The sequence below is a fragment of the Ips typographus genome, linkage group LG16 (genome assembly GCF_016097725.1).
Source record: "Ips typographus isolate SLU linkage group LG16, UJ_Ityp_2.0, whole genome shotgun sequence".
Classification (NCBI taxonomy): domain Eukaryota; kingdom Metazoa; phylum Arthropoda; class Insecta; order Coleoptera; family Curculionidae; genus Ips; species Ips typographus.
The window spans coordinates 2,487,246-2,502,010 of record NC_138437.1 but is presented as its reverse complement, the minus strand read 5'-3'; the positions used below and the strand labels follow the sequence as shown (position 1 = coordinate 2,502,010).

Sequence of the window (14,765 nt, the reverse complement as noted above, 5' to 3'; positions counted from 1 at the left end):
GTTTAATGCAATAAAACCAGCGCTTACTATTTTGAATACTCGAGTGGAGTAGCAATGCCCATTTCCGATGTTTTGGGTAATCCGATTATGTATAATCCGGACTTCACTACTAAACTTTAAATATCTATTTAAAATCGATTTTAAAAAACGGAAATTTTTGTTACTCTTGGTGTAACAAATGGTGGTAGTACAATGATTTAGAATTCAGTTCACCTAAGGTAAATTAGAGTGGAATTTCTTCACGAAGGACAATAATTTTATCCAGCCGGATCTTGCAGCTAAGGGCCTAAAGGGATTTTTCCACTATCCCAATGGGCCAGTCCGACACTCCTTTACGTCCTGGGTAGACCAAAGATTAATTGCAGTGCTGGCACTAGTAAACCACTTCACGTACTATGTTTTTAAAATGCTGTTGAGACATCGAATATCTAACAGCTTTTGTAGTTAATTTACTTTCTAATATTTTAGGCAAAGCCACGGATTACAGAACTATTTCTGGGATTCATAGAGTGACCAAATTGGGAAACGGTTCACTGTGGTTTGAGGCCGTCACTTCGGAAGACGAAGGAAATTATCTCTGTCGAGCTACCAATGGCATCGGATCTGGACTTGGCAAAGTTATTTATGTAGCTGTTAAAGGTAAGAATATTTTTATATCAAGCAGATTGCTTCTGAATTCCAAAATTTAGTTTAAAAAAACATGTTTGTGGTGGCCAAGTTTAGTTGGTCAGTGCATTTGGCCAGAGGGCTACAGTCGATACTCCCTCATTTGTGGATAACTGGTGCATATAGGTCGCTGATTTAAATAAATTAATTCCGGCTATTCGCTGTAGCATTTTGCGGTTGCGGAAAGTTTTGAATTAACAATTCGAAAAAGCTGAATTGTCGCTTCATATGTCACTCATACAAGTTCATTAGAATATCATTCAAAACAGTATGAACATACTAATTTTTATTTGCAAACCAAAATTTGTAGTAGATATTGAGGCGAAAATTAGAGACATGGGATTAATGAAACGTAAAACATAAATCTGAAAAATAAGATCAATTTTGGTGGTCCACCCTATACAGGTGTAAAACTTGACGGAGTGTGTATTTAGTACAGCGAAGCTTAAGTAAGACCACCAATTCGGTCTAAAAAGTGTTTACAAACTAGCAAAAAATCATCTTTTTTCGAAAAGATTTTCTTTCCATATTCCCTGTATGTAAGGTTGTTTTTGATACTGAGGGATATAGTATACATATACAGGGTGTCCCACGACGAAAGACATCGATTGATATTGGAAAAAGTATAAATAGGAGAGTTTTGAAAATTTGGCAGAATACTGATGTGGGCATGCCCAATCCAACTAAAATATTTTCAAGATGGTTGCACTTCCGGTTATACCGGAAGTCGATCACAACTTTCTTATTTTAAATAGAACACTCTATATATTATTACATATTTGGATTCCTCACAAAATTCTGACCAACTTTTGTGTACAATGCCGTATGTCTATCTCTAGCCGTTTTCGAAATATTTGATGTTTTTCCAAAAAAGTGACAGTTGCAACGCTCAACATATTTTTGTACTCTGTCAAAACCGTATTTCATTTTGCAATGAAACTTTGGGTTATTGTAAATAAAGGATCGTTTTATTAAACTGAGGGTGCGTAATGACTCATTTGTATACAGGGTCGTCAAAAAAAAATCAAAAACTTGCCACTAAAAAAAATGAAAAATTTCAAGTTTTTTAAATAGTAACCCACATTTTTTATGACGGAATCATTTTGAGCATTAAAAATTACTATACGTTTCAATTTACTTGCCTATACCTAAATCCAACCCATTTCGTTTTATTTGAGAAAAAACATATTTTATTATTAAAACTCCAGATTTCTTGAAAATTTCTCTCTCTAATTACGTGTGGATTTATGTCACACCAGTAGTGTGAATTATGTCTATTGAACATTCCATTTTTAGTGAATGTGGCTTCGTCGCTCTAAATAATATTAATCAAAAAGAATTCTTCTCCATAGTGACTAGTCAGTAAAAACTCACTAAAAACCACTCTCTTCGGAAAGTCAACCTCTTTTAAGTGTTGCACTAATTTAAATGAAAAAGGGTGAAATTTATGTTTCTTCAGGATTCTTTGAATTGAGCTTAGGATAGCTTTAGGATATGCCTGATTCTACGGAAACTTGTCTTATTGACGAAGTTGAATTTGCAACAAAATAGCCCAAAATTGCAATTTCTAAATTTGTATTATTAAGGATTGGTTTTGTTTTAATAGCTTTTCTCTTCACAGATCCCGTATACTTCAAATTTTCAATTATTTGCTTGACTTATTGCTGAATATTAACATGCTCTGCAGGTCTCCAATATCACCGTGTGTCAAAAGCATGACCAACTAGAGTACCAACTAATCCCAACCATGCAGCCTAATAAAAAAAAGTTTAATTCTCAAATAAAACGAAATAGGTTGGATTTAGGTATAGGCAAGTAAATTGAAATGTATAGTAATTTTTAATGCTCAAAATGATTCCGTCATAAAAAATGTGAGTTTCTATTTAAAAAACTTGAAAATTTTCTTTTTTTTTAGTGGCAAGTTTATGATTTTTTTTTGACTACCCTGTATACAAATGAGTCATTACGCACCCTCAGTTTAATAAAACGATCCTTTATTTACAATAACCCAAAGTTTCATTGCAAAATGAAATACGCTTTTGACAGAGTACAAAAATATGTTGAGCGTTGCAACTGTCACTTTTTTGGAAAAACATCAAATATTTTGAAAACGGCTAGAGATAGGCATAAGGCATTGTACACGAAAGTTGGTCAGAATTTTGCGAGGAATCCAAATATAATAATATATAAGGTGTTCTATTTAAAATAAGAAAGTTGTGAAAATATTTTAGTTAGATTGGGCATGCCCACATTAGTATCCTGCCAAATTTTCAAAACTCTCCTATTTATATTTTTTCCAATATCAATCGATGTCTTTCGTCGTGGGACACCCTGTATAGGATCTGAAAAAGTGAAACACAGTCTACAATATCCTACCTTTCAAGCACGACTTATGACACCTTTTCATCTCATCAACAATGTTGCCCATTTTGTAATAGTATATTGTACAACAAGGGTGAATTAGATGTCCCTATCGCACAAGGACGAAAATTTGATCAATCGGACGAGGGCGATATGGACAATTCGCCCGAGTTTTACAGGCTATTTTTTCTACGACTAATTGGAATTACCAAATTTCGCACAAATAAACACTCAATGTTTGAAACGTTTCCGTGTTTACATTATCACTTTTGACGCAGCCAAAGTTCGACCGGATTGTCACCGTGTGACAGCTGATTAACTTCGTCTTTTAGGATGAGATGTTGAGTAAATTGTAAGTTTGTATCATTTGCTTTTTCATATAATAAAGTAGATGTTTTTGTTCTTTAATTGAACACTAATTGAAACTTGAACGGCTTTTTCATTACCTCAAAACATAAGCCAAAGTACAATGTTTTGATGCCAATTGTCAGTGAGCGTGACGGTCAAATGAATTATTTTGTTTACGTTCATTATTAGCTGTAACTGGTTTATTTCATATCGCACCCTGAAGATTGTCTGTGAATGGTCTATTTCATATCAAACGCTGAAAATTGCCTGTAATTGGTTTGTTTCATATCGGACAGTTGCGGAAAGTCTAGGATTCTGTATTCGTTCAATCGGTGGCAATTGCCTACTTATCCGTTCTCTAAACTGTTAAGGAAAAACCAATATAGGAGTAGAAAAAAAATTTTTTTGCTAATAACTGTGATAAAAGGGGCAAATTTGGGCCCCATTTTCAATACAACCTTCAGAGAAAAATTAACATTCACCAACAAGCCAGGCAACGTATTGTCCATCAAATATACCTCCACTAAATGTACTCATAGTAATAATGGAATCTAGTCTCTTTAAATGAGAACTGTTATTAGATCAGTAATGAGCATCGAGCTTGTTTGCTTCACCTACATTGTTGTTAGGGAACCATCTATCAGACCAACATATTTGATTTACAATTAGTGTATTGTCGTATGAGTTTACCTGCAGCCCTTATAGTGTATTACAAGCATGAAGTAAAACTGATTTCTAAAATTTTAGTAAAAGTTCAGTTTAGCTAGCTGTTTAATTTCCAGTAGCAAATTTTAAAATAACTTCAATTTATGAGTACAAAACAACTGTTTCATACCCAGGGTTAATAATATATTCTTCAATCAGAAATTTAATTTTCCAATGTCAAAGAGAATTTAGGTGATTAACTTTGAACTTATAAAACTGGCCTCTTCCTGTATAAAATCATAATGAATCAGTGTTAAACATTGTAACAAACTGGAAATATATATTACGGGGCAACGGCTGTTCTTCCTAGTTCTTGTGTATTAATAAAACAGTTCCTTACAAGAGGCGAAAATAAGTTAAAGTCTGAAATTTGGTAGAGAGGGTGATTTATGAGGCTGTAAAAGGTAATGAATTCAGTCTCTATGTATGCATAGTGAAGAACTGAGCGCTTTGTTCGTGTAAGGTGGTGATCCGTGAAGGCAGATTGATTTATAACTTCGCAGCTCGGGAATCTTTTATGGTTTTTGGCATAATAAATTTCTAAATAAATTTCTTTATATCGTAAAAGTTTTATACGCAATATTAGACACATATATTTGTGTTTAAAGGACGTTCCGGTGTAATATATGGAGATAAAGATATATGCCAACGCGTTGCATATACTTACAAGGCAACAAATAACCAGAACTACGGAAGCGCAGAGTGACAAATCGTTTCGTTTTCAGAGAGAACCACCTTACTGAAGCAAAAAGTCGTGAAAATCTTTGGAGGATATTATTTCTCATATATATAGAGTGACAAATTCATTACTCTTCTAGTTTCATATATTTTGCCTTGAGATAAATTTAGTTCCATGAATAAACATGTATTACGGCTTACGGCTGAGATGTTGGGGTGCATATAAATTTTGTTTGCGAAAATTACTTAGCCGGCTAATACCAAGATTCCTCGAGAATTTACTCTTAACCATTTTTATGCCAAACTCCCTAAATGTGCTACTTCATAACTCGCTTTCCAACGGTAGCAAAGATGAATAATTGGAAAACATTTATTTACTGTGTGTTTTACTCGGATAATAAATATTTAATTTGTTTTACGAACCGGACGAGCGAAAAAGTCCGATTCGTGATGGTGATTTATTACTGCGAATAGCAATGAAAATGAGTTCATTCTTTTTTGTATGTGCATCGAATTTTCTCTGGGAAGGCCTTAAAGAATAAATTTCTCGTACATTCGTGTTGAATTGACTGATTTATTCTCCTCTTTTCCACAAACAACAAAAACCAAACTTTTGACCTTATTTTGGTTAATTTTAAGTGGATGTAACCAATAATGTAAAATTCAAAATTGATATTGCCAAACTCTATTATAGAGCCGTTTGTTTATGAAATTTACAAATATATTCACGTATCTAGTATGGAAACTGAAACGAAATTAAAATAGGTATGGTCAGTGTTATTCAAATAGCCAGTTTGCTGTTATCTGTAACGTCAATACAAATTTAAAGTGAAAACCATAATTATTATACTACTCATCCAAATAGTGATTTAGTAAAACAAACTGTACAACTACGAAACGTATATTTGCTTGGTTTGTATATGTGAATGAAGAGTACATAAACTTAACAAAGTGCATATGCCTATAAGGCTTACATGCAGGGTGTTTTATCTTTAAAATTTAGAATAGAAAAGACATCTTTGAATCTTTGAGTAAAAATAAAAAAACATGCGAAAGTACCAGTACAATTAGTACTAAGCCCTCGATTTTTGCCACTATTTTAAATTTTAAATTATGACGCAAATATTGTGACACACCCTGTATAATTGACTAGGATACTATTATCATGTATAAACTTAATACAGTGTGTATGATTGGTTTTTATGTGATCGAAGACGAACCTAAAATTTTTTAACGTCAATATAAATTTCAAGTAAAAACCATGATTCGTAACCTCTAACTTGAGGCGTTTCTGAGATATTCGAGAAAAACTAGAGTCAACTTTGACGACCTCTAGCGGCCAAACGGTACAACTTAGCCACGCTCGCTCCACGTCACGTGATAGCCCCATTCATTAGCTTTCTTTTGTCATAGAATGTGTGTATACAGAATGTTTCAAATAAGTGAGTTATGGAATTTTGACTGAAATTTTAGATTTTTGGGCCTACTAACTGCGGCCATATTGGATTTCGCTCAATCAAACTGATCATTTTTACTAATTTGAAATTGGGGAACACGAATCTGACATCCATGTTGCTCTAACTAGCATCGTTTCAGAGATGACCTTTAAATTAAGTCAATTTTGACAGTGTTTAGGGCGTGGCACCTTTAAAAAATGACATTTTGACAAATAACACTCCACGTCACATTTCTACCATTAACCTAAAGCTATCTAGGCAGTCAAAGACAATTTTCAAAATTCCAAAATTTTCCTAAAGAACCCCCTGAGAAAACTGTCAGAAATTCTGTTTTTATTTTTTTCATTTCATTTCATTTTAAAAAAGTCAATATTTAGTAAAAGTTGCCTCCTATCGGGGTGCATACGTGGTAAAAACTTCATACCCCTAACTCAAACGGTTTTCGAGATATTCATAAAATATCCGAAAAAAAAATATCAACTTTGACGCCCTCTAGCGGTTAAACGGTACAACTTAGCCAGATCCGGACAACGTCACGTGATAGTTTCAGTCATAAGCTTTTTTTGTTGTCCGGTGTGTCTGTACAGAATGTTTAAGTAAGCGAGTTATGGAAAATTTTTTGGAAAATTGCACAAAAATTAACTTGAAAATGAGTTTTTCTGTAACTGTGCGTGGATTGCTGGATAACCGCCGCCATTTTGGTACTATTCAGTTATAACTTAGTACGGTAAATTTTGACCTTGGCAACATGATTCTGCTGTCAAAATGACACAAATCAAAAATAATAATATTTGTAATATTAAAATTGCAAATACAACTACACAAAATAAAAACTAAATCAATAAATTCAAGTTACCGCAAGAAAAAATTGAAAAAACTGTCAACAAACGTCAAAAAATCAAAATTGATAATTCCCAATGGCGTCGTGCGCAGGGTTGCGTTTAGAAGAATCGTCGGTGCACACTCCGTGAAGTTATTTGACAATTTGTCACGTGACACCGGTTTGTTGTTATATGTTGATCAGATGACACATTGTCAAATTACGGACGAGGAGTTATTTCTGAACGGCCAGCCCCAAACCATCACGAATTTAAAAATTCGTAAATAACATACGTCAAATTTATCACTCGCTCAATTCACATGTAATAGAAAAGGAATGATAATTATTACGTCACTGCCACTAACCCTGGGATGGACTTTACATGTGAATGAAAATTAATTCAATTGTCAAATGTTATTGGATTTCAAAATTCAAAATTTTAATACAGAATTTAGTTAAAAAGTCAGTTGTCATATTTTTGAGTAGATGTAACTATTTAGTGGGTAATTCCCCAACAAAAAAAGTAGAGGAGAGGATGATGACCTGGCAACACATGAGTCTGCTATTGGCGTTTTGTAACATCATATCTGTATGAAAAAAGTTTCAACAACCAACTGACGATAGACATTTTAAAGTTAAGATCCCAGTTTAAACCTGTAAGACTGCATGTTAATCCCGGATCAGTTCGTCATAAACTTGGTTTAACAATTAATACAATTGAAGTAATGTGCTTTTTTATATATTGCAATTACCTCTTTTTAAAGTGGGATACAACAGCTTTAGCCTCTACTACACTATTGTCTTTCAATTATACGACTTATAAATGTATTGCAAATATTTGTTTCAGAACCTGCAAGATTTGATAGCCCATTCAAAAATATATCAGTAAAAAGAGGAGGAGAAATAACTCTGCTATGCAACGTACATGGAGATGTGCCAATACAACTCAGATGGATATTCAACGATTCACCTCTTGATCTTCATAAATTAAGGTAAAATCTCCATTATTTCCAGGAGTTTAAAAACTGCATTTGACAATTCCAAATTGAGAAGAGAACGAGGCAGGGAAAACGGTGAATCGGAAATTATTAAAGGGCTTTATTAATGCTGGTTATCCTTTGGCTGGTGTTTAACTCTTTATAAAACGGATTTGAGGTCAACTATAACTGATAAATTGCTTTACCGAGTAAATAAAAGCAGTAACAAAATACCGACAACGCTGGCAATAATTCAAAAATACGCCGGAAATGTCAGCTTTGATGCCGTGAAATCAAAAAGTTTTCCGATAGAATGAAATTTATTTGGAAATATCTGGCGAAAGGAAAACATCACATTTGTGCATTTAAATCGATTTAATTATGCGCATTATTCTCTGCGAGGCCTCCAGCTGTCAGAGGTGTTTCACAAAAAGTTTTGAGCTTTTGAATTTTAAATTAGATTGTCCTGTCATTTGGTCGAAGTTGGATAAATGTGACATTGCACCAAATTGGCGAGGACATTATTTCGTTTTAAAGAGAGTTTAAGTATCGGCAAATGGGAAAGTAAACATCACCTTTGTACCAGGGCCAATATTTTAGGGTAGCAGACCGTTAGAAAGGAATGTTCAATGGGGCATTCTCATTCAGATTACTAAAGTTTGGCAGTTTAAATGAGACGTCTTATCGGCGACTTTCTTTCTTCCCTCGATGTTTTCATCAATTTTATCCATCCCCGAAAAACCCATTTCAGGTTTTCGCACGTTAGTTTGAAAGAGGAAAAAGAACTAAAGTCGCAGTTAACCATTAGTAGGAGTGATAGAGAAGACTCGGGTATATACAAGTGCCTCGCGGAGAATGATTTTGGCCGGAGCGAGCATGTCATCAATCTTACCGTTCAGGAGAAACCCGATCCTCCCTCTCATTTAGAGGCGATAGAGGTAAATTGCTATGCAGTACCAAGTTTGTTCTCAGTAATAAATTCTTGCCATTTATATTTTGAAATTTTTCTCCATTAAACTTACTTTCGAGGAAGAAAATTAATAGGGATTTTAGGATTTTTCTGCTAACGATCTTCCTAATTTTTCTTCCCCGATACAGTGGTGCTTACAGGGTTTCAGCGAGCAAATTTCATTCAGGTTTTAGGTAAATCAGTTAGATTGTCCTGGAAAAGATCATTTGACGGAAACAGTCCCATAATTGGTTATGTCGCTCAATGCAAAATGTTGGACAATCTTCAGTCAACGTGGGAAAAAAGCCAGATACTTAACCTTACAATGTCATCAGTAATACATCCCGGGTAGGAATAGCCGCATTCGCAACACGATGGAGATAAAGTAGGCAATAAAGACGCGTTCTCACTGTACTTTATTAAGATGGTGACACCTGTCCAGACTCGCGAAAAAAATTATTAACGTTTTATGGTCTACTTTCCCTCCCTCGTGCCTAAATCTATTAATCTTAGTAATAACGGCACCATTTCTCTTTCCTTTCTTTAAAGCGAAATTATTGAGCAAGCAGTTATAAACGGCTTAAAACCAGCCACCGTATACACGATAAGAGTAGCTGCAGTAAATAACATCGACAAAAGTGACTTTACCGAACCTATTGTGGTAAAAACTTTAGAGGAAAGGCCATCGGGAGCACCTCTAGCTGTCAAAGTTGATCCAGTGTCTTCCACAGAGTTATTTATACAGTGGACTCCACCACTCAGAGACTATTGGAACGGCGAATTACTAGGCTACAAAATACATTGGAAGGAACATCACGGACCGGACAATCAATCTAATGTACACACAGTTAACGGATGGGCTACCAATAAATTTCACCTAAAAGGATTGAAGAAATTCACCACATACGACATCATTATTAATGCTTTTAATAGAGTTGACATCGGCCCACCTTCTCCAAGTATAATCGGTACAACCAAAGAAGGTATTCCAGAAGCTCCACCTCAAGATGTGTTGTGCTCAGAAATATCTTCTCAAATAATGAAAATATCTTGGAAAATTCCACCGAAACACTTACACGGTGGAATTTTACAGGGTTATAAAGTATTTTATAAACCACTAGAAAACGAGTTTAATTCTCTGGGTAAGTCACAAGCTAATAAGTAAGAAAAAGTAAAACGACTGATCAAATTCATTCAGACTTTGCCACTGCTCGAGGAGAAGTGAAGAGAACACAAAGTACTGAAACTTATTTGCATGGTCTTCAAAAATTTTCAAATTACTCTATAAAAGTGTTGGCTTACACTAGTGCTGGTGATGGAGTTGCTAGTGAGGAGATGTTTTGCAGTACTGAGGAAGATTGTAAGTATGAATTAATAGAATTGTAAGAGCATTAATTAGATTTTTTTTGCCTCATTGGACGTTATCTACTAGTTCTATTTAGAATTATTCCTAGAAATGTTCGAATCAATTTAAGTAAAACGTTCTGCACCTACATTGAAAAGCCTAATTAACCGAAAGAATGTACTCAATGGCAATCTCGTACATCCACATCAAGTAAACCAGCTTGATAAATAAAGTGAATCGATCAGTAAAGCCTAGATTGCAGTAATCAGCAATAAAGGCTCATAATAGACAGTAATGAAAACTTCAGAAACTCCGAAATACAGTGTTCACAATTAATAAAAGAAAACTCTTAACTAACGAGGTTGATTAGTTCGTTAGATCTAGAATGTTTCAAATAACATTTTCCTTTAATCTCTTTCCTTACAGGTCACTTATTTTTCTACACAATTAGATTTCTGATTTGTTTGATAATCTTTTATTGTTGCTTTTTGCTTTTTAGTTTCTCTTCCTTCTCCATAATCTTCTTAATTTTGTTTAAAATCTATATAAATGTAAGTGTTAGTTGAAGCATAGTTTGCAGTCAATTCAGAGAGTGTTGTGTTTTTGAACAAGAAATGTGCTTAAAATGTTACAAAACCTTCAGAAACCTTGTATCAGTTGTTCTGTAATCATTTTCGGTGAAGATCGATGGGTTGTCGGATTGTACAGGGTGATCAAGACTCGTTTTGCACTGTGCCTGTTTACCTTTACGTTTTAAGCTTATAGGTACATCTGAATTTTAATCATACTGTTTGCAAAAAAATTTCTAAATCACCACGAACTCTCTTTTGTGCTTCATATGATGATTAATCTCATTTTGACCAACTGCTTTGTTTTAATTTTTTTCAAAAATTTGCAATATATAAATCTTATAGATATTTATGTCTACTTTATTCCTAGATCTAGATAGGGATGGGAAACCATTCGTTTGCACCGAATTACCATGAATATGCACCCTGAATAAAACACAACATGAAAATTTTGTCATTACGTCAGCGTCGATAGCCTATTTGACAGATGACACTAATAATATATTAATGACACTACTGTCAAATGGCTCTGTTTAAACAATAAATGTTAAACAACAAACTGTTTTACATTTTCAAACAGAATTTTTATGCATTTATAATGCCAGAATACGGTGCAGATGACACCAATCTTTGGACATGATTAATTCAAAAGACATACTGGCTTTGGAATTAAATGTCCACATTAATAACCGCATATTGTCGTTGACACCTGACAGAACTCTGTCAAAGTTCAAATTGTATTTAAAAATTCTTAAAACAGTCATCTGACCCTAAATAATGCAGTCTTGATTGATATTTATCTGTAAAAGTTCAAATTTAAAGAAAAATAGACTAAAAAATAGTCACGTAACCCATTTTTGAAATAGAAAATTTTTTGGGACGTCAAATTAAATCTGTCAAAGTTCAAATTGATAAATTGAGTTTAAAAATTATTAAAACAGTGATGTAACCCTGATGAATAAAATTTAAACGTGGGATGTTGCGAAACTTCAAATAGTCAAAGTTTAACTTCAGTCAAATAGTCAAGTGACAACCCAATCAAACAACAAACTATCAAAGTTCAAATGTAAATAAATTGAGTTTTAAAACTATTAAAGCAGTCACGTGACCCCAAGTAATGCAGTTTTAAACTTGAAAATGTTGCGGAACGGCATATTTAAACTGTCAAAATTCAAATTAAATAAAACAGTCACTTCACCCTAAAAAAATTGAATTTGCAACTGTCAAAGTTCAAATGTTAACAGGATAAAACAATTGATGTTAAAAAATAGTTAAAATAGCTTAAATCATTTGGTTTGCAACTCAATTTTAGGACACCCTGTATATTAATTGTCTATATATAAATAAAGCATATATGTACAAGAATGTTTGATAAAATGAAAAACAAAGAATTAGTTAGTGGTCACAACTTGGTCAATCACCCTGTACAGGTTGTACAAGTAAGAATGCGAGGTATTCTATTTTGAAAACATAGGAAACTAAAAATGTACAACTATAAGGGCAAAGAGAAGCATATCTAAAATGTTTTTGTAGTTTGAACGTTGCCACATTTACGTGAAATCAGTGGCAACAACAGATTTCTGTTCGACAACCTTAATAATTGATACAATTTTTCGATTCTGATATTTGATCTCGACTATTTTTGTTTTGGGAAGCTCTGTAAATTTTGTCGTTTTCGAGATATTTACCATTAAGCAATAAAATGTTCGATATGTATTTGGAAGGCTGTAACTAGCAAACGGTTGATGTTAGGACAACACGGTTTTGTTCCTGTCTTACTTTAATGAGATCTAGTTCTATTATGAGCGCAATTTCAAACTTTTCAAAAAAATGTAAATTTTGAATGCAGCCGTCCAAATATTGAAAATTTCGATGTTTAATAAACGAGAAAATTTAGACAGAAACTTTTCAGATCAAAAATGTCGAGAGCAAGTACCAGAATCGAAAATGGTATCAATTACTAGGGTTGCTAGGTTTTTACGCAGATGTGGCAACGCTGAAATCACAAAAAAATTGTTTGGATTGTTTGTTTGGATGTGTTCAGTAGCTCGCATTCTTAATTTTCTTGGTTAGCCACCCGGTACATTCTTTCAACAACAGTCCTTCCAAACTCTCGAATTACACAGAAAGTTCCATTATAAAATAAAATGTTCCACTTTATTTGGAATATCCTGTAGGAAAACTATACAAAACAATCTTTAGATATTCCGTAATTTGTAACGAATTCTCCTGCTCTATGTTTGTTTAGATGTGGAGGTAAATACAAATTAGCGAAAACGGTAAATAAAGTAAAACATAAGATAGAAAAGTTTTACCATATATGTTTATACAGCTGGGGTCACATATTTTGTCTTATTCAGGCTCATCAGACAATGTGATCAATAAGACAACAACAAAAATTTTTATTTGTAATAATAATTGATTTCAATAATTGCTACGATCAATTTGCGTTTTTTTTAACATGTTTGTTAAAACTTTTACTGTCGTTTATTTAAGGTGTTTTTAATTAAAAATCAGCGCTACACAGATTTGAATTTGATGTCCTTTTTATCAATTCCCGTGTAGGACGTCTTTTTCAAGCGTTATAAGTTATTTTATATAACTTTAGCTAAAGAAAGAAAATGTTTGTTTTCCGGTTTATTTAAGGCCACTAAGACCCTTTCTAAATTTATACCATCCAATCGGTGTTTATAAGATTTACTTTTACTTTGTTGAAAAAACACGTTTTAAATCAATATATTAACTTGTAACGTTTTCATCAACAGAATTTTAATGTAGGTTTCCTAAAATACAGACACTGCCTTGCTTTGCTATTCCAATTTTGGAAATATTTTTCTTGTTGATCTTTAGTTCCAGGAAAACCGGAGGAGATCAAAGCAAGTGCTGTAACAGGAGAGAAAATTTTGATTTCGTGGCTACCACCCAAAAAAAGCAACGGAATAATTATGTTATATACGGTGTATTGTAGAGAAGCTGGGCGTGTGGGCCACCACAAAAGCTATAACATTAGAATTGAAGACATAACCGACATGGAAATCGGCTTAACCTATGAAGTGCGGAATTTACGAGAACATCAGTTATACGAATTTTGGGTGAGTGAATACATCCCTTCGCTATTATGTCAGTTCATTTTCCATTCCCTCGCTGGAACACAGAGTGGTTTCCATTCAATATTCTCTTTATTCGAACCATCAACAAGCGTAAACACGTGGCTCAAAATGCATCGAACCACTAACTCACAACAGTATATGCAACACAATGTTGCTACTGTAATCTACAAGAAGTGTTCGTTTAATCGATAATATATATTCGACCTATAGCGACAAAGGCCTTAATAGGATTACATGGACTTTCGCTTAACTCTATTGATGGTCCATGTCAGCCCATTTAAAATGTCATGATGGAATGGTTCCGCTCAAACTCGATACAGAGAGCCTTAATAAATAAATCAAATCTAGTTTCCAAGAAAAGCCTTTTTTGCCGATTTGTTCACATTGGGGCGGGAAAACTTTTAAAATTCCTTGTTGCAGGTTTCTGCGACAACAAAAGTTGGTGAGGGAGAATCCACTAGGATAGTAGCTCAACAAACGAACTCTTCAGCGCCATCTAAAATCGCCTCTTTCAGTCAAACTTTATATCAGCCTACTAAAACAGGAATTCTATTGCCTTGCCAAGCTGTAGGAAATCCTCATCCTAGAACTAGATGGATCCACCAGAATCGACCGATAACTTTTAGCAATTTTTACGCAGTAAGGTCAGATGGCCACTTACGAATACACGGTAAGTCAATTTAAGGCTCATTAAACTTAATCGAATTTAAACTCGTCTTGACTCTCTGGTGAATGTTTAATTCCAAAACTGGGATAATTACTCTAAAATCACAAAACTCT

General features: G+C 33.9%; 1 protein-coding gene across 2 annotated transcripts in view; it reads left to right on the top strand.

Annotated features, from left to right (window-relative positions):
• The window catches only part of Dscam3 (Down syndrome cell adhesion molecule 3), an 80,003-nt gene that overhangs the window by 49,469 nt on the left and 15,769 nt on the right, over positions 1–14,765 (top strand). For both annotated transcript variants that reach the window (XM_081993894.1, XM_081993895.1), the window contains exons 16-23: positions 469–639; positions 7,883–8,027; positions 8,764–8,950; positions 9,149–9,309; positions 9,511–10,103; positions 10,160–10,321; positions 13,726–13,967; positions 14,406–14,655. In XM_081993894.1, the coding sequence (XP_081850020.1) occupies positions 469–639; positions 7,883–8,027; positions 8,764–8,950; positions 9,149–9,309; positions 9,511–10,103; positions 10,160–10,321; positions 13,726–13,967; positions 14,406–14,655 (1,911 nt within the window). The remainder of the gene's footprint in view (positions 1–468; positions 640–7,882; positions 8,028–8,763; positions 8,951–9,148; positions 9,310–9,510; positions 10,104–10,159; positions 10,322–13,725; positions 13,968–14,405; positions 14,656–14,765) is intronic.